The sequence below is a fragment of the Wolffia australiana genome, chromosome 14, assembly GCF_029677425.1.
Source record: "Wolffia australiana isolate 7733 chromosome 14, ASM2967742v1".
NCBI classification, from domain to species: domain Eukaryota; kingdom Viridiplantae; phylum Streptophyta; class Magnoliopsida; order Alismatales; family Araceae; genus Wolffia; species Wolffia australiana.
The window spans coordinates 13647528-13668469 of record NC_135848.1 but is presented as its reverse complement, the minus strand read 5'-3'; the positions used below and the strand labels follow the sequence as shown (position 1 = coordinate 13668469).

The following is a 20942-nucleotide window of genomic DNA, read 5'->3' as shown; positions in this document are numbered from 1 at the left end:
AATAACTGAGATGAATGCCTCGAGGGTTGAGGCCCTTATACTTGACTTCATGGTCTTCCTAGGTGGCTATTAAAAAGTATAGGGGGATGTTTGTAATCCTGAATTAGGCAGACTAAATATCTGAGAAAAAACTTGGATTTAATTCAAGTGCAAGGGTATATTTCTAAGCACATGAAATTTCATTTCCATTATCATTTTGCTCATTTCCATCCTCTATAATAAAGCCATTATTTATCCTTAGTGTCTCCACACTATTGGCTACAAGACTGTCCATACTTATCATATTCATGAAACTAGATAGTGATATTCTATCTGAATACTTAGATGTCCTTCTCATGTATCCATTGAATAGAAATATTTAGAAGCCATGGTTGAACACTATAGATCTCACCATTATTCACCAAGTTAGATCATGTATTCATGGACTTCATCATAAGCATCATACGTGCATCATAATTAATATATTGTATTAATGAAAATGAAAAAGATGTGGAATGTGTGATTGACTTACTGTCCATATATATTTTCATCATGGAGCACACTTTGGGTGGGGAGGGGCCATTATAAGTCTGGTTTGGATTTTGACAAAGCTCAAAATGTCAATATCAATTGTTTATTCATTAAATTCATCAACAATCATCAATATGCCTTCTACAACTTAATTTTATATTTATATTTTTCATAATATAAGATCATTTTATTTAAATTATATATGGCAGATATCAAATAACCCAATATCCATCACCATATCCAATATTATCATCCAAACCCTGAGACGAAGACAATTGCCAATATTGAGACGGATAATGATACCATATATCGATATTGCAACAACCAATCTGATGTTGTCATTTAGTATCCGAATATCATTAAGAGGGATATAAGATTTCCCATTTCCATTATACCATACAGCATTCATTCCGATATCATCACCTGATATTGGGCTCAAAATGGCTGAGCAATATTAGGGAGAGATGGCTTTATCTCAAAGGAACTCTAATTGTTTTAACAATATTTGACCAAGTAATTATCAACTCAATTAGTTTGCCCAACACTGACTGATGTATGTTAGCATTCTCCAATATCAGTGACATGTCCTATCATATTCAATAATACCATCATATTCAATAGCAGGGCCCTTACAAATACTGACATATATCAATTAAGCTCTTAACACAAGATTCGACCACATGAATCCTGGTCATCTTCCCATGTAAGTGTAGTCTAACTTCAAACATAATGGGGAAGAGAGAGTGAGAGAGAGACAGAGACTGATAGACATGGTTGTTCTGCTCTGTCTATTTGAAACGAACAAAAAATTTGCACAAAAGAACCACACAGGGCCTTGTTCTTTGTTTTGTTCTTTTTTTTTTAATGAACAAAATTCGCACGTTCGCACAAAACTAGAACAAAATTCGCACAAAGCGAACAAAAAAAACGGCACATGAGCATGTGTGATGTTCTGTTTGAATTTGTTTTTGTTCTGTTCGGAAAACCGAACAGAACAAACAATTCACACAAATTTGCAGAAAAAGAACAGAATGACCACGTCTAGAGACTCTGAGAGAGAGAGTGTGTGAGAGAGAGAGAGAGAGAGAGAGAGAGAGAGAGAGAGAGAGAGAGAGAGAGAGAGAGAGAGAGAGAGAGAGAGAGAGAGAGAGAGAGAGAGAGAGAGAGAGAGAGAGAGAGAGAGAGAGAGAGAGAGAGAGAGAGAGAGAGAGAGAGAGAGAGAGAGAGAGAGAGAGAGAGAGAGAGAGAGAGAGAGAGAGAGAGAGAGAGAGAGAGAGAGAGAGAGAGAGAGAGAGAGAGAGAGAGAGAGAGAGAGAGAGAGAGAGAGAGAGAGAGAGAGAGAGAGAGAGAGAGAGAGAGAGAGAGAGAGAGAGAGAGAGAGAGAGAGAGAGGGACTTTATAAAAACCCTTGTACGAGTTCTAAACAAGTTAAGAGCGATTGAGCCAATTCGAGCCCCGCTAAACCCGGAACAACCGGGAAGATCGAAGAGCCCCGCGCATCATCCCGCCTCTGCCGCCATCGCAGATCCTTGCCATCTCATTTTCGCCATCTCATCTCTGCAAATCGGTGATATTTTTCTGATCTTCCATTCCTTGTCTTCGTTGTATAAATTTGAATCCATGGTCGTCGGCGAAGCGGCGGGAAGACTGCTGTAAACTGCTGCAAGAGAGGGGAAGTCGCGAAGTACTGTTGCAGAGATCTTCATGGCAGAAAGCCCGATGAATGCGCCCTCTATCTCGCCTGATGACCGATGCAATAAGAACGATGGAAAGGTCTGGCGCTGTAAGGAACGGAAGCTACCTGGTACCACACTCTGTCGTCGGCACTATGAACAGAGAAGGCCGCGGGCGGCGGCTGGGGCTTGGAATTCGAAGAAGAAGGCAATGGCGGGGAATGCGAGGGGACGACTCTCTTTAGCCATGAAGATGAAGAACAACGAGTTGGAGGAGCAAATGGATTCGAATGAACCACTTTTCCATGATTATCATTCCCACAAGGTTAGATTCCCTGATGAAATTTATACTCTTATGTCCTTTAATTCAGTCTGATTTATGAGCCACTTATCCGTGATCATGATCCCAAATTCCCAACAAGGTAATATTCCCGGATGAAATGTGTACTCCTGTGCTCTTAAATTCAATCCAATTTTTGGGTCGCCTTTCCATGATCATGATCTCAACAAGGAAAGATTCCCTGATGAAATGTGTACTCGTGTGTACTTTAATTCAATCTGACTTATGAGCCGTTTCTCCATGATCTTGGTCCCTACAAGGTACGATTCCTCGGATGAAATGAATATATTCCTGTTATTTTCTTGGCAGGCCATTATAGAATCTGCTTCAGGACCTGATGAACAAATTTCATTAATGGGGATGAAGAGGGAGAGGAATGGCTACAACGGGGAAGTGCGACAAGTGAAGAGGGAAAAGTTAGAAAGCTCAGAGATGGAGAAGACAAATTCCTGGGAGGAGATGAACTCTGGAGCTGAGATGAACGGGTCAGTAAAAAAGGTTCGTTTTTATGGACTGATCTTCTAATTTCTCTTCAGTTGAAATATTTGAATAATAAATGGCTGCTTTTGTTTGCCGGGATTGAAGAAGTTACCTGCAAGCTGTTTCAATTGCCATCAGTGCCGGAGAAATGACAAGGGCAGGGTTGTTTGCTGCTCAAAATGTAGGAAAAAGCGATACTGTATTCCTTGCATTCAACGATGGTTAGGAGCTCTGATATTTTCTTTTAAATAATTAGTCTTCGATTATCGGCTCACTTCTTATTTCCTAGGATAACTGCTCGTGGATAATGGATGACTAAGTTCAACTTTTTTGCTGAGTTATTGCATTCTCTCTGTAGAAGTGTTGAATTAGGAAAATTTTACTGGGATTTTTAGTTGAAATTTGAATAAATATGTCTCGAATATTTGATTTGTTGCGCATTTTATTAAAGGTATCCTAAGTTGACTGAAGGAGAAATTGCAAAAGAATGCCCGTTTTGCCAAAATAAATGCAACTGTAAGCACTGCCTTCGAACCAATGGAAAAATACAGGTGATTTCATTGCAAAGGATCATTTTTTAGCATCAACAACTAACGTTCACCGATCTCATCATAATCATGACTTCTATTGACAGCCATCAAAGAAGAAGCTGAACAGGGATGAAAAAGTACGGCTTGAATCTTACTTGTTAAGTCTGGTGCTTCCTGCTCTCAAGAAAATGGTGGACGAACAGAGGAGAGAGATAGAAGTCGAAGCAAGCATTCGAGGTAAGCATTGAAGAATCTTTCCACCGGTGGAACTTTACTAGATGGCATGATTCATTACCATGCTTGAACAGGATTAGATCCATCGAGTGTCATATTGCAGAAGGTTGAATGTGATCCAGATGAGCGTATGTTTTGGTAAGTTTCCTTGCTTGAAACATCATTTCATTTTCGCCTGTTAAATTTATAAATTAAGAAATACCGTGAAGATTAGACCGAAGATATTTGTTATTGTGATTTTGCCAATAGTGATGGTGTTGATCATGATTCAACCCTTTTAGACATTCATAATCTTCGTGATGATGATATGATGGATAAGGAGTAAGAAGGAAGTTGTTTTATAAATACTTTTTTAGGACCTAAGATTACTTTTCGTGTAATCATAAAGTCCTCATTTTTCTTTAGAGCAAGCAAATGTTATAATTAGTGTCTTACGGTTGTATCGAATTTTTTGCAGCGACAATTGCAGAACATCGATAGTTGACTTACATAGAAACTGCCCCAGCTGTTCCTACGATCTATGTCTGAAATGTTGTGAAGAGTTCCGCACAGGTAAAAACTCTCTTAATGGCCCCAGACATCAACACCTTGCTGATGAGTCCATTGGGCCCAAGTCGGATATCACCGGGAGTATTAGCTGCCCCCCAAAGGAATTTGGCGGGTGTGGGAACTCCATCCTCGAACTCAAGAGATTATTAAATTCTGATTGGCTCTCTGACATACTGGAGAAGGCTGAAGCAATGTCCAGCGAATTCAAATGCATCAATATGTCTGCAACATGTTCTTGCTCGAGCATTAATGAAAAAAACTCTTCATTGAGGAAATGTGCGAGAAGAACTGACTCAGATGACAACTATTTGTACTGCCCGTTGGCAAGCGAGATTAACGAAGAAGGCGTGGAGCACTTTCAGAAACATTGGGCAAGAGGCGAGCCGGTGATTGTTCGAGATGTTCTTGAGTCTACCTCTGGATTGAGCTGGGAGCCGATGGTTATGTGGCGGGCTTTACGCGAGAAGAACAGGTGCAAGGCCACGAGCGAACACTTTGACGTCAAAGCCATTGATTGCTTGGATTGGTGTGAGGTCAGAGCTCTGCTCCCCCCTCTCTTGCTACATCTTGAGCATGAAATATAATTTTTTTATTATTATATAAAACATGTTTTTTTTCATAAATTACCCTCCCTGTCGAACATTCACCAACTTTCTTAGTGGATGGTATCAGTGTGAAAGATAAATATTTTGTCATTACATTAAACGTATTTTTTGTTTAGTAATTATAATTGCAAGTGGAGATTAGCATCTACCAAAATGAAATTTAGTTTGTATAAAAGTAGGTATCTTATTGTGGTATATTTTGGGCAAACATAAAATACAATTTTTAGAATTACACAAATTCTCTCGTTCTGTAACGTGTAGACTATAAAATCCATTTTATCTTATTCTTGAAAAAATTTGGCGGAAAAGCTGGTGGAGATTTACCTTCACCAATTTTTCTTAGTTGAGGATTATTGGTTTGAAAGAGAAATATTTTATCTTTATTGTAAACGTGTGTTTTTGAAACTAATGGTCCTCGCAAGTGGATATTAACTTTTACCAAAATGAAATCTAGTCTATATAAAATTAGGCTTCTTATTCTGGAAAACTTTTAATATAAATTATATACTGTTTTCCATCTCACTTTCTCTCGTTCTGTAGCGTGTGGACCAAAAATTCTAGTTCATCTATAAAATATGTTTAATTTTGTTCTTCTTGAAGCATTTTGACTGAAAATATTTTGAAGGATCCGAGCGAATAAAATATTTCTGGAATCTGCATCATTATATATTTACAAGCTGGATGAGTATTGATTTGAAAAATACATGTTTTATCATTATAATAAACCAGCTTTTTCCTCATTAGTGTTCATCGCAGGTAGAGATCCTGATTCACTTATTTTTCATCTTTGATGGTTATCGATTTGAACGATAAAAATTTAAATATGACATTAAACATGTATTTTTCAAATCAATACTAATAAACCTGCTTTTTCTCATTAGTGATCATCGCAGATAGAGATTATGATTCACTTTTCGATTATTAATGATCCTCGGAGGTGAAGATCTATAAAAACCACCACTTTTTTCGTTGTTGATTATTACTGATTTAAAGGACAAAATCCTTTGTCATTACATTAAACACGTTTTTTGTTTATTAATGATCTTCGCAGGTGGAGATTAACATTCACCAATTTTTCAGAGGGTACACTGAGGGCCGTGCCCACTTCAATCACTGGCCTGAGATGCTCAAACTCAAAGATTGGCCGCCGGCCAACGCTTTCGAGGAGCGGCTGCCGCGCCACGGGGCCGAGTTCATCACTGCTCTTCCTTTCCAAGAGTACACAGACCCCCGGCACGGCATCCTCAACCTTGCTGCCAGATTGCCAGAGAACATTATAAAGCCTGACGTGGGCCCAAAAACATACATTGCTTATGGGCTGGCCCAAGAACTCGAAAGGGGCGATTCCGTCACAAAACTCCACTGTGATATGTCTGATGCGGTATATTACACCCCCTTCCCCCACCCTGTTCTTGAGATTTTCCAAAAAAAAAATGTATTTTTGACCTTTATCTTGGGATTTTTTTCAGGTGAATGTGTTGACCCACATATCGGAAGTGGTGCTGTCGAATTTTCAGCTTTCCAAGGTCAAAAAACTGAAGGAGAAACATCGAGCAGAGGATGAAACCTGTCTGGGAAATTTGGCTTCTGCCCATCAATCTTTCTTCTCTCGCTGTAGCAACCGTCCACGCCCTTCAGTCTCAAACCTGCCAGAAGAAACCGCTGATTCTGAGAGAGAAGAGGATTCCCCTTGTGTGACTGATTCCCCTCCACCCTTGAAGACTTTCCAGAGAAGAAAGAAGATGAGCTCTCAGCTTGCATCAGATCTTCAAGGAAAGGAGGGTTCTTTGGGACCTTCTGTTTCTGGGTTTGGAGCTGAATCGTTTGCAGTGGAGGATGGCGCCTTGTGGGATATCTTCCGAAGAGAAGACATTGAGAAGCTCAAAGCTTATCTTACTGGGCATAGCCGAGAATTTAGACACCTCCATTGCCGTCCAATTGAGAAGGTGGTGCACCCAATCCATGACCAGATCTTCTACTTGACGCTGGATCATAAAAGAAAACTAAAGGAAGAATTCGGTAAGTCCTTGGATTTCAATTTCCGCTAGAATTCTTGAGTTTGGGTAAAATTAATCAAGTGTTTTTCCGGCGCAGGGATTGAACCGTGGACCTTTGTTCAGAAGCTGGGAGAGGCCGTGTTCATTCCCGTCGGCTGCGCGCATCAAGTTCGGAATCTTAAGGTGAAAAAAAAATAATAATTTAACTTTGCGGGCTTTTTGGGGAGACTAGATTTGAACTGACCCTCGTTTGCAGTCTTGTATAAAAGTCGCCTTGGACTTCGTCTCCCCAGAAAACGTCAACGAATGCATCAACCTGACCGAGGAGTTCAGGCGGCTTCCCCAGGATCACCGCGCCAATGAAGACAAACTTGAGGTGCGGATTTCGCATGGGTTTCTTTTGGGGCAGCTCTAAATTCAACTGGGTCGACATAATTTCTTCATAATTTCAGCCAGGTCAACATAATTTCTTCCCACCCTAAATCCAATTTCTTTCCAAACTTATTTCCTCATGGGCCTCCTCCACTTCTCACTAAACTTCTTATTTCCTCATGGGTCAAGGCAATGTCCTCTCGAAACAACTTATTTCCTCGGGGTTCACCGAAATTCCCTCTCCAAACTTCTTCTTTCCTCATGGGTCAAGGCAATGTCCTCTCAAAACAACTTCTTTCCTCGTGGGTCACCGTAATTTCCTCTGCAAACAACACCTTTCCTCATGGGTCTACGCTTAATTCAGCTTGGCAATCTCCAATCTTCTTCTCTGCGACTGAATTCAAATGGGTTCTATGTTCAGGTGAAGAAGATGATGATTCATGCCACCTGCAAAGCCGTGGAGGAGTTGCAGAAGCTCAAACCTCGGTAATTCCATGGCGACAGCCTTCATCTTCCTCCTGCGACGAACTTCCCCCTCTCTTGCCGAGAAGAACGAGGTGGAGGAGCTTCCTTCTAGCCTCATACGTCGGATTAGGGTTTACCAATCGCCCACGGCTGTACCCTTCTCTGAGAAAAACTGTGTGCCGTCTCCCCTTTGCAGAGATGTAGAAGATCCCCGGATGATCCAGAAAGAGATCTCTGATGTTCAAATCAATGCAAAACCACTTTCGAAATTGGCTAATCTTCTCCACCTCCACCATCTTCTCCACTGTCAGATTCAAAAACTCATGCGCAATTCCCACCGCCCGCTTCTCCATCTGCTTTACCCCCAATTTCTTCCCCCAATTCTCGTACGGGCCGGGGTAGGGCAGCCGCTGCCATTCCTTCACTTTGATTCTGAAGTTCTTCTTCAGCTTCATCCCCGGAGGATACTCCTGCTTGAACGCGGACCTGATCTCGGATTCGGATTCAGATTCAGATCCATTCGATCGATTCTTCTCCTTCCGCCATAGATCGACGGCAGGGACGAGTGATGGAGTCTCCCCGACGAGCCGGATCAGATGCGTGTTCGCCTCCCGCGGATTGTTCTCCACGGAGAAGAAATTAGGGTTCTTGGAGATGACGCAGTCCTCGAAATCGTCCGGAAGCCCTAATTCCCGCCAGATCTTGAACACGGCCCGCAGAGGGACTGTTCTTGAAGGAGACATGCAGAGAAGCTTGATCAGCCTGTCCCTGGCCAGATCGCCGGTGTTAGAGAGCGATTCCTGGCGGGAGATCTCGGCGGCGGCCTCCGTGAGGCGAACTCCGCCGCCGGAGAGGGAGAAGATGCCTGGGAACCGTCGGATGAAGTGCGGAGCGCCGCGATTGAGGCGGAGCTTCTGAGACGCGGAGGCGAGGAAGGAGGCGGCTAGGGTTTGGTCGGGGGAGGCGAGGATGAGGTCCTGGACGGCGGTGACCTTGAGGAGGTTCTTGTAGCCGTCCATGAGTTTCTCGAAGGCGGCGTCTCTCGGCCGCGCTGCCATGTACTGGGCAGAGGTCGTCTTCCATCTCCGCCGGATTTGGAGGTGGCCGCCATGGCCGCGAGCTCCGCCTCTGATCATGGCTGACGACGATGACTGACCAAACAGCTCTAAATTTGAATTTAGGGACTGGCACTTAAAGTTCCGGATCGTCCTACGTCCCAATTTTTAGAGTTTCGTCTAAATCGTCCCGTCCTGGGTTCGTCCCGTCCCTTTTTTTTTTCGTCCATATCTTGTCCCGTCCAAGAAATTCTCATCCCGTCCCACGTCCCTGGCCAAAACAGGGCGTGTGTCAGCATTAGACCACTCAGAAATTGACACGTGGTGCAGCACGTGCGTTGGGCATGTCGACCTGTCAAGCCCCAGACATGACGGTTATTCGTCCATGGACGAAGCAATCATCCTGTCTAGGGATGGGCTGACGATTCATCATCCCGTCAGTCGTCCGAAGTCCTGAATGGGATGATTTTTTCGTCCAAGGATGAAATTACCATCCCGTCCGCGTCCGTACTTGAAGATTGTGTTGGACATTTAGGACCGAGGACCAATCAGAAGGGATAGAACCAGGGCCGTTAAGGGTCCTTCATTTGAGGGTGGACCGGTTGTTCGAACATGTTTAGGTCCAATGGTAAAACAGCTTCAGAACCGTAAGTAGATGATTACATATTTATTTAATACATTGACTAGTCAACATGACCAAAGCGGGATTGGACCCAACAGGACTAGTCCGGGCCAAAGTTTTAGGTATTTGCTAAAAATCCAGGCTGAACTGGGGACCGTCAAACCCTACTTGAAGAAGGGTTTTGGTCTGATGTCGTGAATGGTTGGACGGACTGATGATGGTTGAAAGACTAGGGTACATCATTGGCACTTGGAATGTAATGGGTTGGAACAGAAGGCTGATGATGGATGACTGATGAGTGAGGGGGGATGGAATTTGGAATGTAATGGGCTGATGGAAAACAGTTTGGGATTGATAGAACAGGACTGAATGGGCCTCTTGTCTAGTCATCTGTCACAAGGCTTGGGATTTTGATGGAGCAGGAGAGTCCCCTCCATCAAGGATGATGTCGAAGCCATGCCGTTGCCGGCGACAACTGCCGGCTCAAGCCCCACCAGACCGGCCCGCCAAGGTGAAGACGATGGTACTTTTGGGATTTCAATTTTTGGGTCATATCCATCGCACAACTCCTTTTCTATTCTAACCTCTGTTTTCATCTTGTTTTATTTGTTTTTCTTTAAGGGGAGCCCCTATGTCTAATGGGTCTCTCTTGTGGACCTCTATTAAGGGGCCTATTACCATCCCCACATAAGGGATGGAGTGGGCCCCCTAGCAACTGGGTCAAAAGTCAAGTTTAGTTTTAAAAGGGACCCACCACTTCACATTCGTGTGAGAAGAAGAAGGGGATAATAAAAAGGAGGACGAGAAGAGAGCCGCCGGTCCGCCGTTGTTTGCTGCTGCCACGCTACCCACGCCGCTCACGTTGTCACCGAGCACTGCCCGTGTCACCCGCGCCATCGACACCATGACCATCGTGATCATCGTTGGCCGCGCTGCCATGCCGCTCGCGGCAGTGGTGACTGTTGGGTTCTAGAGGCCTTGATAGGGACAAACAAATCAAAACGATTCGCAGCGGAAGAATTGAACGACATCATTAAAACCATTAAAACGAAGTATCTTTGCACGGATCGCATCCGTGATTTCTTAGATCTCAGAGTGAGATGAGTCGAGCTGCTCACGTGTGCAGCCTCTAGACGTATCCACACAATCCTCGACACGTCGAACATCCTCCTTCTCCTTGACGAGCCCCGTTTTACCTCCAGCGTCGTCGTTACGCCGTTCTGGTCGCATCAGGCATGGAGAGGGATGTGGGAGAGTGGAGAAGAAGGCGAAGGCCCCTTGAATTATTCTGGATTGGGTGAATTTCGTTTGGGGCCTTCTCCTATTTATACTAAGTGGGTATTTTTAAAAAAAAACCCCCAAAACTTAATTATATCTTCTGATGTCCAAAAGACCATTTGTGTATGACCCTCTAGGCCCATGTATCAGTCTAGCTAATGATTCCAGCGGCTCAATAAACTTTATTGGCCTTCCAAATTATTAACTATATCAACATATACATTATTTATTGTCGTATCGATTTAACCCAATCGATAGATTGAGTCTCCAACACGTGGGGTGCCAAGCTACACCTTGTGCTCTAGAAGATACAAAGGAGTGTATATCGACTCACTCATGGAATCTGTTCGGTTACCGTGTATGTATACCTAATCGGTCATCCGAGTTAGTACTGATGTATTTGGAAATCATCGTGAGAACTGTTCTCCGATATTTCACTACCTTGGCCAAGGACTTCATCGCATCGTCTTCCTTGAGCTGTCACGTCTTATACTGAAGGCAGACGATCCCATCTTGACCACTCAATCGTCTTTGTGAGCTTCTTGATGTACCCAAACTAAGACCATTTAGAATCCCATGATCTGAGACTCGTTGGCCGTATTCAAAGTGCAACCGTCCATCCATAAGACGTCTTTAGTGTCTCAGGTCTAAGGACCACTTACACAACCGCGACGTGAATTGACTTGATTGAAAGTTCCGTATAATACTATTCAGTGATTTGTACGGATCAATTTAGTGAAATATTTCCACTAAAGAGCAGCCACTATCTATCCGTAGTATCTCCACACTAATGGCTATGGAACGACCATACTCATCATATGCGTGAGGCTAGATAGCGCTATTTTATCCATATACTGCGATGTCCTTCTCGTGTATCCTTCAAAAGGAATGTTTAGAACACATGCTTAAAGACTAGTGATCTCCATATTACGATCTCATCATAATTCACTAAGTTCGATCATATATTCATGGACTTCATTATAAGCATCACACATGCACTATAATGAATATATTCTATTAATGAACATGGAACGAGATTTGGCATGTGTGATTGGCTTGCCGGCCACATATATTTCCATTAGTGACCACCGCCGGCCTCGCTCTCGCATTGCACGCAGTTGATGTGGCCACCACCAGCCGTGCTTCTGTGCCGCCTGCATCCACCGTTCTGCCGCCGGCCACGATCCCGTGCTGCCCGCGGGCGCCGTGATCGCTGTCGCGGTTGCGCACCCACACTGCTCGCGGTTGCTGTTTCTGCCACCGACCGCGCTCCTACACCGCCCGCGATAGCCGTCACTCTCGACACCATTGCTGCCACCGTGTGTCGCCCGCACCACCACCTGCGGTACCGCCGCCACCTGTGGCCTCGTCGCCACCACGGATGCTGCTGTCACGCTGCTTCTCGCGTCGCCATTGCGCTGACTCGCCGCCCTCACCGTCGTCGTGCCACCACTGTGCATCGCCTGCGTTGTCGCCACCACTGGACGCCGCCGCTATGCCGCAGCCCGCACCGCTTCTTGTGCCACTGCCGCACCAACTCATCGCCTGCGTCACCGCCGTGCCCCGTCCGTGCCGCCGCCTGTGGCGCGATGGCCACAGTCGGACATCGCCGCCACGCCAGCGCCATTTTTGCCGTTGCCACCGCTGCACCGGCCGCAACGTCACTGCATCGCCTCTGCGAGCCGCCTGCACCTCTGCCCGCGCTGCCATCGCCGCTAGCGTCGCCGCTGCCGCTGCGTTCGCACCACACTGCCTCCTGCACCGCCCTCTGCGTCACCGTTGTCATAGACTATCGGGCCGCCTGTGCTGTCGGACGTGACACCGTTGCCGTTGGCCGCGTCGCCAGTTGCATTTTGTGCTGCCACTCGTGACGCCGTCACTGCTGCCTGCGCTGTGTATTGAAGCTCGCTCTACCTCCCGCGCCGCCACACTAGAAGTCGTCGACGGCGCTCGCACCATCACTACCAGTCGCACTGCCACCCACGCCCCCCTTTGTAGTTATATGCGTTGCCACCAAGTCACCGTTGTTGCCTGCCGCAACTACAGCCACGCCTTTGCCTCACCTCCCTGCTCCAACGTCACGACTCCTGAGCCACTTCACTCCACCAGTCGAGCAACGCTGTGCCTGTTTGTGGCACAACTCCATCAACTCCGCCCACTGGTTCCTGCATCGACAAGTACCACGACTCCAGGACGACGTCACCCCAGAGGTACCTCGCTTCCCTTGCCCTCTAGTTAATTTATCTTTTGTCTCCACCGTGCTCGGATTAGAGTAGGTGAGAGGATAAACATACACGAGAGAATCTACCCAGTGTCTTCCTTAGGTATGGGCTGATCTCGTATATTATGTGAGAGCACCCACGAACTCACTTCGTTCGGCACCGTAGACACCGTCGTCGCTTCAACGAGGGTCAGGATGTCACCATTACCGTCCTTCGCCTGCCCTGGAGCCCGGAGCTTGGTGAACCACACAAGTCGGGGCATGCACATACATCTGCTTAAGAGTCTTCACATCACATAGTCGCATCTCTGTAGATCCATACCGGACGATGTCTTCAACGACGTTTGCTATCACCCCGGTATCCAAGCATGAACTCTGTACCCTTGGGATGACGTCAGCGACTTTGTCCTGCATCATCTTGGTATGAGAGCAGGCTGTGGTCACTCACAACACGTCTCTGTACCCACATCATCATCATATGCACTCCATCCAATCGAAAACCCATCTACGTACCCCGAGGAACTAGCCATGGCCGTTGAGACGCGATCTAGCAGACATATGCAACCTGGAGGTTTGACCTCCTCGCGGCGAGTCGACTCGCCGCCAACTGAGAGAGGCAGTCCAATGCACCTCTCGAAACACCGTCCTCCAACGTTCGAAGGTGGTGCGTCTCCACCTCCTTCGAAACCGGGATGGACCGCACCCATCGATAGAGGTGCCCTCGAATTGTTTGGTCCCTGCGGACACACCCATGCCCGTTAGGGATGAGCAAAATCCTAGCATAGCTCCTCATAGTCACTAGGGACCTCATCTCCCAGTGACGTCGAGGAAAGGGCGATAACAAGTCATTGCCCGCACAAAAACGATCCCGTGAATGAACCTGCACATCTGGCTCCTGTCACACAAGGCCGAGGAACATGACGCAGACAAGGAAGACTGCAGCAGCATCTTTGACCCCGCGAGGACCCGACCAATGACCGGGACATCTACCTCCACACCATGAACGCCTTCGCCGAGCAAGTGGAGCAATTGTTGGCCCGACCGGTGGTATCGTTGGCACCCACCGCTGCACCTGCGTTCATAGCGCCTGATTGAGCTCGTGACACCCCACGGATCGCGCTGCCTTGGGAGAGCCCTCGGAGCCTGTACGTAAACAATGAAGTGGGCAAAGATAAGTGGTGGGACGAGGCTCGGAGAGACCCCTTCCTGATCGTTATCCCGCATACGTCCCCCAAGACGTCTGTGCCCGAGATCGCCTGGATCCACGAGTCGACTACGACCATGGATTCGAGGCCGATCCTTCGGCCCGCTGAGACGACTACGTCCGGCCCCAAGGTTACCGGTACAACAAACCCGTCGAGGTTCCTCGATACCCAATGCCCCACATGATGGTCAACCCCAATGATGGGTTGATCACGAGTGCTACCCGACCCCGCCTCGACGACCCGTCGGTCGCCGTCTCGAAGAACACCCAGTGCATGGTCAGCACCCAGACGACTACAAGCACCCGGAAGATATGGAAGAAGAAGAGTATGAGTTGTATCCTAACTTCGTTACTCGTGATGAAGTAGAAGACCTCCATTTATTGCATCCGCTATACCATCAAGTGCATATTGTTGACCTGGTATGTACCTCTATATTAAGCACTTATGTCTACATAGGAGATCAACATTACATGGTTATTATCGACAACAGAAGCAGTGTTCACGCCATCTCCCAGGAAGCTGTCCAGAAAATGCAATTTCCTCTATAGAGGCATCCGTCTCCGTACCAAGTGGCATGGGTAAATTCTCAATCCATACTCGTGACTCACTGATGTTTATTCAACTTACAAATTCAATCATACAAACATGATGTGTGGATGGATGTCCTACCCACGAAACTCAGCAACATGCTCCACAGCTGTTCCTGGCTATATGACATAGCCGCTACCTTGCATGGAAGAAGTAACAAATGCACATTCATACATGGAAGCAAAAGAGTGGTAATTAAGTCTTTCTGACCTTGACCCAAGGCTTATGCTACGACCCCCGTCGTAGGCATACAACTGCAAGCTATGCCTCTACAAATTATACTCCGAGAAGTTCATACCAAGGCGGTTCCTTTGTTTTTAGTATATCCATCACTGACTACGATTGAAGAAAATCCAACCCTTTACGGACTACAGTAACAACAACTTCGGGGTGAGTTCCCTGACATTTTTACAGAATCAAACTCTTCAACTCTCTTGCCTGTGAGGGATGTGAAACATGTCATTGATTTTCACCCAAGAGTTACGTAATATGCCCCATTACCGCTTAGCACCGGCTGAACATCAAGAGTTACGTAAGCAAGTACAAGACCTTTTTGATCGGGGTTTCATTTGAGAATGGCTCAATCCATGTGCAGTACCAGCCTTATTGGTCCTAAAGAAGGATGGGTCCTGGCGGATGTGTATGACTGTCGAAAAGTTAATAAAATTACAATAAAATATCGGTTCCCCATCCCTCGTTTAGATGACATGATTGATATGATGACAAGGGCTCAAGTTTTTTCAAAAATTGACTTGCGTAGTGGATATCATCAAGTATGCATTCACCCTAGAGATGAGTGAAAGACTGCATTCAAGACCAAAGATGGGCTCTATGAATGGCTAGTGATGCCCTTTGGACTCTCAAATGCACCCATCACTTTCATGAGGATTATGACACATTATTTCCAGGAGGAGTTGGGAAATTTTTTGGTTGTTTATTTTGACGATATCCTCGTCTATAGTCCAACCATCAACAAGCATCTTGAGCATCCTCGGATTGTCTGCAATATCCTATGTTCAACGATAGTATCCTCTGACAGTATCCTACAATATCCTCTGATAATGAGGACTTGAAATAACTCAACACTCAACAACATCCCACCCGAAGCATGCTAAATGGGTGGAATACCTTCAGTCCTTTCAGTTGTGCCTAAAACATAAGTCGACGCTAGACAACCAAGTTGCAAATGCCGTTGGCATTTATTATTTCCTGTCTCCACTCAGCTTACGGGATTCGATGGTACCCCTATTCTCTATCGCGAATGTCCAGATTTTTCAAACATTTATGCAGGCCTCACCTCGACACCGATACAAACTGTTGACCCGTTCTGCGTTACTAATAATTTCCTATTCAAGAATCACCATTTATGCATCGTGCGTATGTCAATTTGGAAATTTATCATTTGTGAGGTACACCAAAGGGGCCTCTCGGGACATGCTGGGAGGAAAAAAATATACAAGGCCATTTGGGAGAGGTTCTATTGGCCTGGAATGGATTGCCACGTCTACAAAACCCTCGAGAGGTGTTGTACTTTTGTTGAAGGCAAATCCATCAGAACTAATCAAGGTTTATACCAACCCTTTCCAGTTCCCGCGTGTCCGTGGGAGGGCTTAAGCTTGGACTGTGTCCTGGGGCTTCCTCCAACAACCAACAAAGTGAATTCTATTTGCGTGATAGTAGGCCGATTTTCAAAAATGGCTTATTTTCTGGCTTATCGTAAAACTTTCGATGCTTCTCATATAGCTAGGCTATTCTTTGTTGAAATTGTCAGGCTCCATGGGGTCCCTAAGACAATCATCTCTGATCGGGACCCAAAATTCATGAGTTACTGTTGGAAAACTTTATGGCATCATATGGGCGCTAAATAACTGTTTTCATCAGCCTTCCTTCCCCAGACTAATGGACAAATCAAGGTTGTTAATCAATGTCTCAAAAATTTATCATGTTGACTCGTGATTGATGCTTTTGTTCCTTGGGATTAATTGTTACCTCATGCAAGATTTACACCAAAGCCCATTCATGATCGTATATGGTCATCAGCCTCATAAGTCTATTGGCTTACCTCCTCTTGAAAGACTTGGTAGGTCGCCATTTATTGCTGAAGCATTAGGTGCAAGCATCCGCTCCCTACATAACGAGGTTGCCCACAAAATTTGCTCTAGCCAATCAAATGTACAAGAACCTTGCTGACACTCATCGTCGTCTCATGGAATTCCAAGAAGGGGATCAAGTTATGATCCATACAAATCTAGTCAGACTTACCTCAGCTCACAACAAATTACAGAAAAGGAGCATGAGACCATTCAGAGTTATCAAAAAACTGGGTCCTAACGCTTATATTCTAGATAAACCCTCATATTGGAATGCTTATTTTCTCAGACATTACTCGTTATCATGGTGATCCAACGATTCCTCTAGGCCCTATGGATTGGGGCCCTTTCTTACACCCCGCACGGGTGATTGTTGATCCATTGAAGACTCTAGTAGCAACAACTCATCAAGCAAAGAAGATTTTGGCTATAGACCACAATCGGAGGAATGATCGTCCAATTGACATGCTGGTTCAATGGCACGGTCTAATCGGCACGAAAGCCACCTTGATTTCCCATATAGATGGTTTAACGATCGCTCCACACTTGTGGGATGAGTATTTTGCAGGTACCCTAGGACAATCAACCTCAACCATGGACATGACTCCTCAATAACTGGCACCACATAGTCACCTCAATTAAGGAGATGAGCAACCTCGATGTAACCAATGCCTTCTGCTTTGTAGTGTCCATTTGCTCATTCAACGACTAGCATACCATCACCTGACTGATGATGTTCTTCTCATCAGTTCCGATTCGGACTCTCACAGCACGACTTATCAACAAACTCATCAACCAGCCATGCCTCTTCCCCAATCGGCCATACGCCTCCTATGTAGATGACTAGTCAACTAGCACTTATTGATGAAAGCGTAAGCCGCATACTCACTCACCTACAACCATTCCTACCCGGGGTTTCCGACACTTCTCACAAGGTACCAAAGGAATGTTTCTAGGATCTGCTCTTTTGGGCCATCAATGAGTTTTCGCAGGAGATGATCCTCGAGGTATGCGCTATCATTGCTCAACCGTTCCATGATGAACATGTCATCTACACGGCTCTAGGGATGCCCCCACTCTCCGCCGCGAGTGGCGGTAACAGTTGGTTCATGGAGTAATTTTGCTATAGGGGTAGGTGGACCAACTGCGTTGAAGGTCCCACTCCCTTCAATGGAGTCAATCTTCTGAACCCCATGGGAGTTGACATATCACACGTTCGTCCGCCAGCAGGAGTTAAGTCTCCACATCGGCCTTCTCGGTAGATAAGAGCCCATCCATATTATCCCAGACCATAGTTTTTCTTTAAATAAGGTAAAAACTTATGGAGGAGGTAGCTAGAATATATTTGGAATGTTATGTTCTTCCTCCTCTTCGTCTCTCTTGCGATTTTTGTTCTCCTCTGTGACCCAACAACTCCGCCTCTTTCTGTCCTCTCTAACAGCTACATCCGCCTGTCTGCTGGACTCTCTCTCTCTCTTCTCTCTTTTAACGTCCCTCCCTCTCCCTCTCGGACTCCCTCCATCTTCCCTCTGTCTCTCTCTGTCTTCCTCTCCCTCTCAGACTCCCTCCATCTTCCCTCTGTCTCTCTCTGTCTCCCTCTCCCTCTCGGACTCCCTCCATCTTCCCTCTATCTCTCTCTGTCTCCCTCTCCCTCTCGGACTTCCTATCTCTCTCTCTCTCTCTCTCACTCTCCCTCTCCCTCTCAGATCCCCTCGTTCTCCCTCCTGGTCTTCCTCTCTCTCTCTCTCTCCATCTCCCTCTCAGATCCCCTCGTTCTTCCTCCTGGTCTTCCTCTCTCTCTCTCCATCTCCCTCTCACATCCCCTCGCTCTCCCTCCTGGTCTCCCTCTCTCTCTCTCCCTCTCCCTCTCAGATCCCCTCGTTCTCCCTCTTGGTCTTCCTCTCTCTCTCTCTCTCTCCATCTCCCTCTCAGATCCCCTCGTTCTCCCTCTTGGTCTTCCTCTCTCTCTCTCTCTCCCTCTCCCTCTCAGATCCCCTCGTTCTCCCTCTTGGTCTTCCTCTCTCTCTCTCCATCTCTCTCTCTGTTTCCCTCTTTCTCCCTCTCTCTCTCCCTCTCTCTCTCTCCCTCTCCCTCTCAGATCCCCTCGTTCTCCCTCTTGGTCTTCCTCTCTCTCTCTCTCTCTCTCTCTCTCGACTCCCCCTCTCTGAGTCAGGAAATATATGCATATTATATTATAATGTATTTATAAATATTTGAATAATTTTTAAAATTTTAATTTCAACCACCATATCTCTTCTTTTATTCTGAACATATAACAATTTTATCTACCATTTTTTCCTCATTTTAAATTTCATCACCATTGTCATCCGTGATGGCCTCCTAGTCACGTCACCCATCTGAGACGATGCGTCAGCGTCATATTACTTGTCACCGATATTTTATCATGTCTTATGTTGCTGTCATGGGGCTAAAAGTATCATCCATCTCTGACACATCATCTATCCAAGATCCGTCACCATGACAGATGATGTTTGTCATTGCCTGCCTCTAGGGAAGTAGGCAATCTCAATCCATAGAAATGAAGTAACAATCAAAGGGACTTGATTTTATTGGCTTGAGCACGTATATGGCCCAACATAGCTATATATTCCTCATCATGGCAGCTAACAACAATATTATCTCTATGTAAGTAGGGCAGCCCCTTTTAGATTGACATTTGTCTTTACAAACTAGTTATGTTCCCCATTTCTTGGTCTATATCCCATACATTTCCTGGCCTGAGAAAACTTCCCAAACCATCCATTGGTGGTTATTTCAATCCATACAGTACCTTCTTCAACTTGGAAACTTGAACTCGGTGTCTTGATTGATAATATCCAAGAGGAAGCTTCATATAGATTTCCTCATATAGATCACCACACATGAATTCATTTTTTTATGTCATACTGATAACTCCCAATGAAAGTTAGCTGCCCCTGCAATCGGGATATGTTAAATATGACCACCAGCACCAAGGTCTCACCATAAGTTCTGCGCTTAGTTCTGCGCTTATGATTGAGTATACCCCTTCACTACCAATCAAACCTTGTTCCTTTCTGAAGTATCGTCTGACTTACACTTGATGGTATATAACCACCTGCATCCCTCTACAATTTTTGCAGGTGGTAATGTATAAACCTCTTAGGTGTCATTCTTGATAATTACATCTATCTCCAAATCCATAACCTCCGTCTCATATGGATTGCTCACAGCTTCTTCGTTTATCCTTTGTGTTGATATTGCATCAATTCTAGAAATAAATGCTTGATAAGAGGAGAGATGTGAATATCATAAAATATGTGACATTGTGTACAATGGAAACCAGGTACATGCTCTCTTCCCTTTCCTCAAGATGATTGGCCAGCCCCCATCATCTTCAGGTATCATCACTTTCCTCTATGTTGCACATTTATCTGTCTCCTATTGTGTGCATGGCAATACAGTGGCATTATCTTGTCTCCAAATGAAAACATCACTCACATACTTTTGTGTTAACTTTTGGTTTCCTTCCACAATTATCAGTGCTTGACTGCCAGGTGTTTCAATATCGGCTTCCCCTTCATTAGGAATTTACATCATGAGTGTTAAAGGCACAAAGGGAGATTCATCTCACACCTCAACTTGGACTTTATTCTTGGTGGTACTGCTAGATATTGCAAAGTATTTTTATGACTCATGGAATATAATATTGCGGGAGATAATTATTTTATTAGGTGGAGGATAGTGGGACTTATAACCCTTTTAAGTTGATGTGTATCCTACAAACACTCAGTAAAGAGCCTTTCGGATGAGTTTGCTAGTAGGTTGTGAACGTAAAATTACTGTGCATTAAAAATGATAGGTTTCAGCCCTATTCTCATTTTGACAGAAGGAAAGAAATCAGTCATAAGATATAGTGGGCTCTTATTACCTATAAGTTTCGTTGGCAGACGATTCGTAAGATGCAGACGATTAATAATAAGTGCTTCTCCTCAAAGAAATTTGTCACTTCACAAGAAATAAGCTTGATTTTAGCCATCTAAACAATGTTTCCCATTATTATTTTTTCTAAAAAGTTCTACTGTAGCATATGTAACACTTGACTACTCATGGATAATTCCATGACATAACAAAAACACTAGTATGCAT

At 45.1% G+C, this 20942-nt stretch overlaps 2 protein-coding genes across 4 annotated transcripts; one reads left to right on the top strand and one right to left on the bottom strand.

Annotated features, from left to right (window-relative positions):
* The first annotated feature begins 1931 nt into the window (after window positions 1-1931).
* Window positions 1932-8032, top strand: LOC144711650 (lysine-specific demethylase JMJ27-like). Of its 3 annotated transcripts, none has more exons than XM_078585648.1 (12): window positions 1932-2508; window positions 2833-3021; window positions 3109-3224; window positions 3455-3554; window positions 3638-3770; window positions 3842-3905; window positions 4225-4849; window positions 5973-6302; window positions 6391-6940; window positions 7016-7101; window positions 7175-7374; window positions 7712-8032. In XM_078585648.1, exons 1-11 carry the CDS (start codon window positions 2215-2217, stop codon window positions 7331-7333), a joined length of 2646 nt encoding a protein of 881 aa, XP_078441774.1. In that variant the 5' UTR covers window positions 1932-2214; the 3' UTR covers window positions 7334-7374; window positions 7712-8032. The 3 variants fall into 3 exon arrangements, with proteins under 3 accessions (XP_078441774.1, XP_078441773.1, XP_078441772.1); XM_078585647.1 differs by having other exon boundaries at window positions 1933-2508; window positions 3112-3224; window positions 7175-7294; XM_078585646.1 differs by having other exon boundaries at window positions 1933-2508; window positions 7175-7294.
* LOC144711651 (Ubiquitin carboxyl-terminal hydrolase family protein) lies at window positions 7364-8903 on the bottom strand. The gene is made up of 2 exons (XM_078585649.1): window positions 7773-8903; window positions 7364-7684 (listed from the first exon to the last, which is right to left on the bottom strand). The coding sequence occupies exons 1-2, from the start codon at window positions 8889-8891 to the stop codon at window positions 7646-7648; spliced, it is 1158 nt and encodes a 385-aa protein (XP_078441775.1). The 5' UTR covers window positions 8892-8903; the 3' UTR covers window positions 7364-7645.
* Window positions 8904-20942: the final 12039 nt, after the last annotated feature.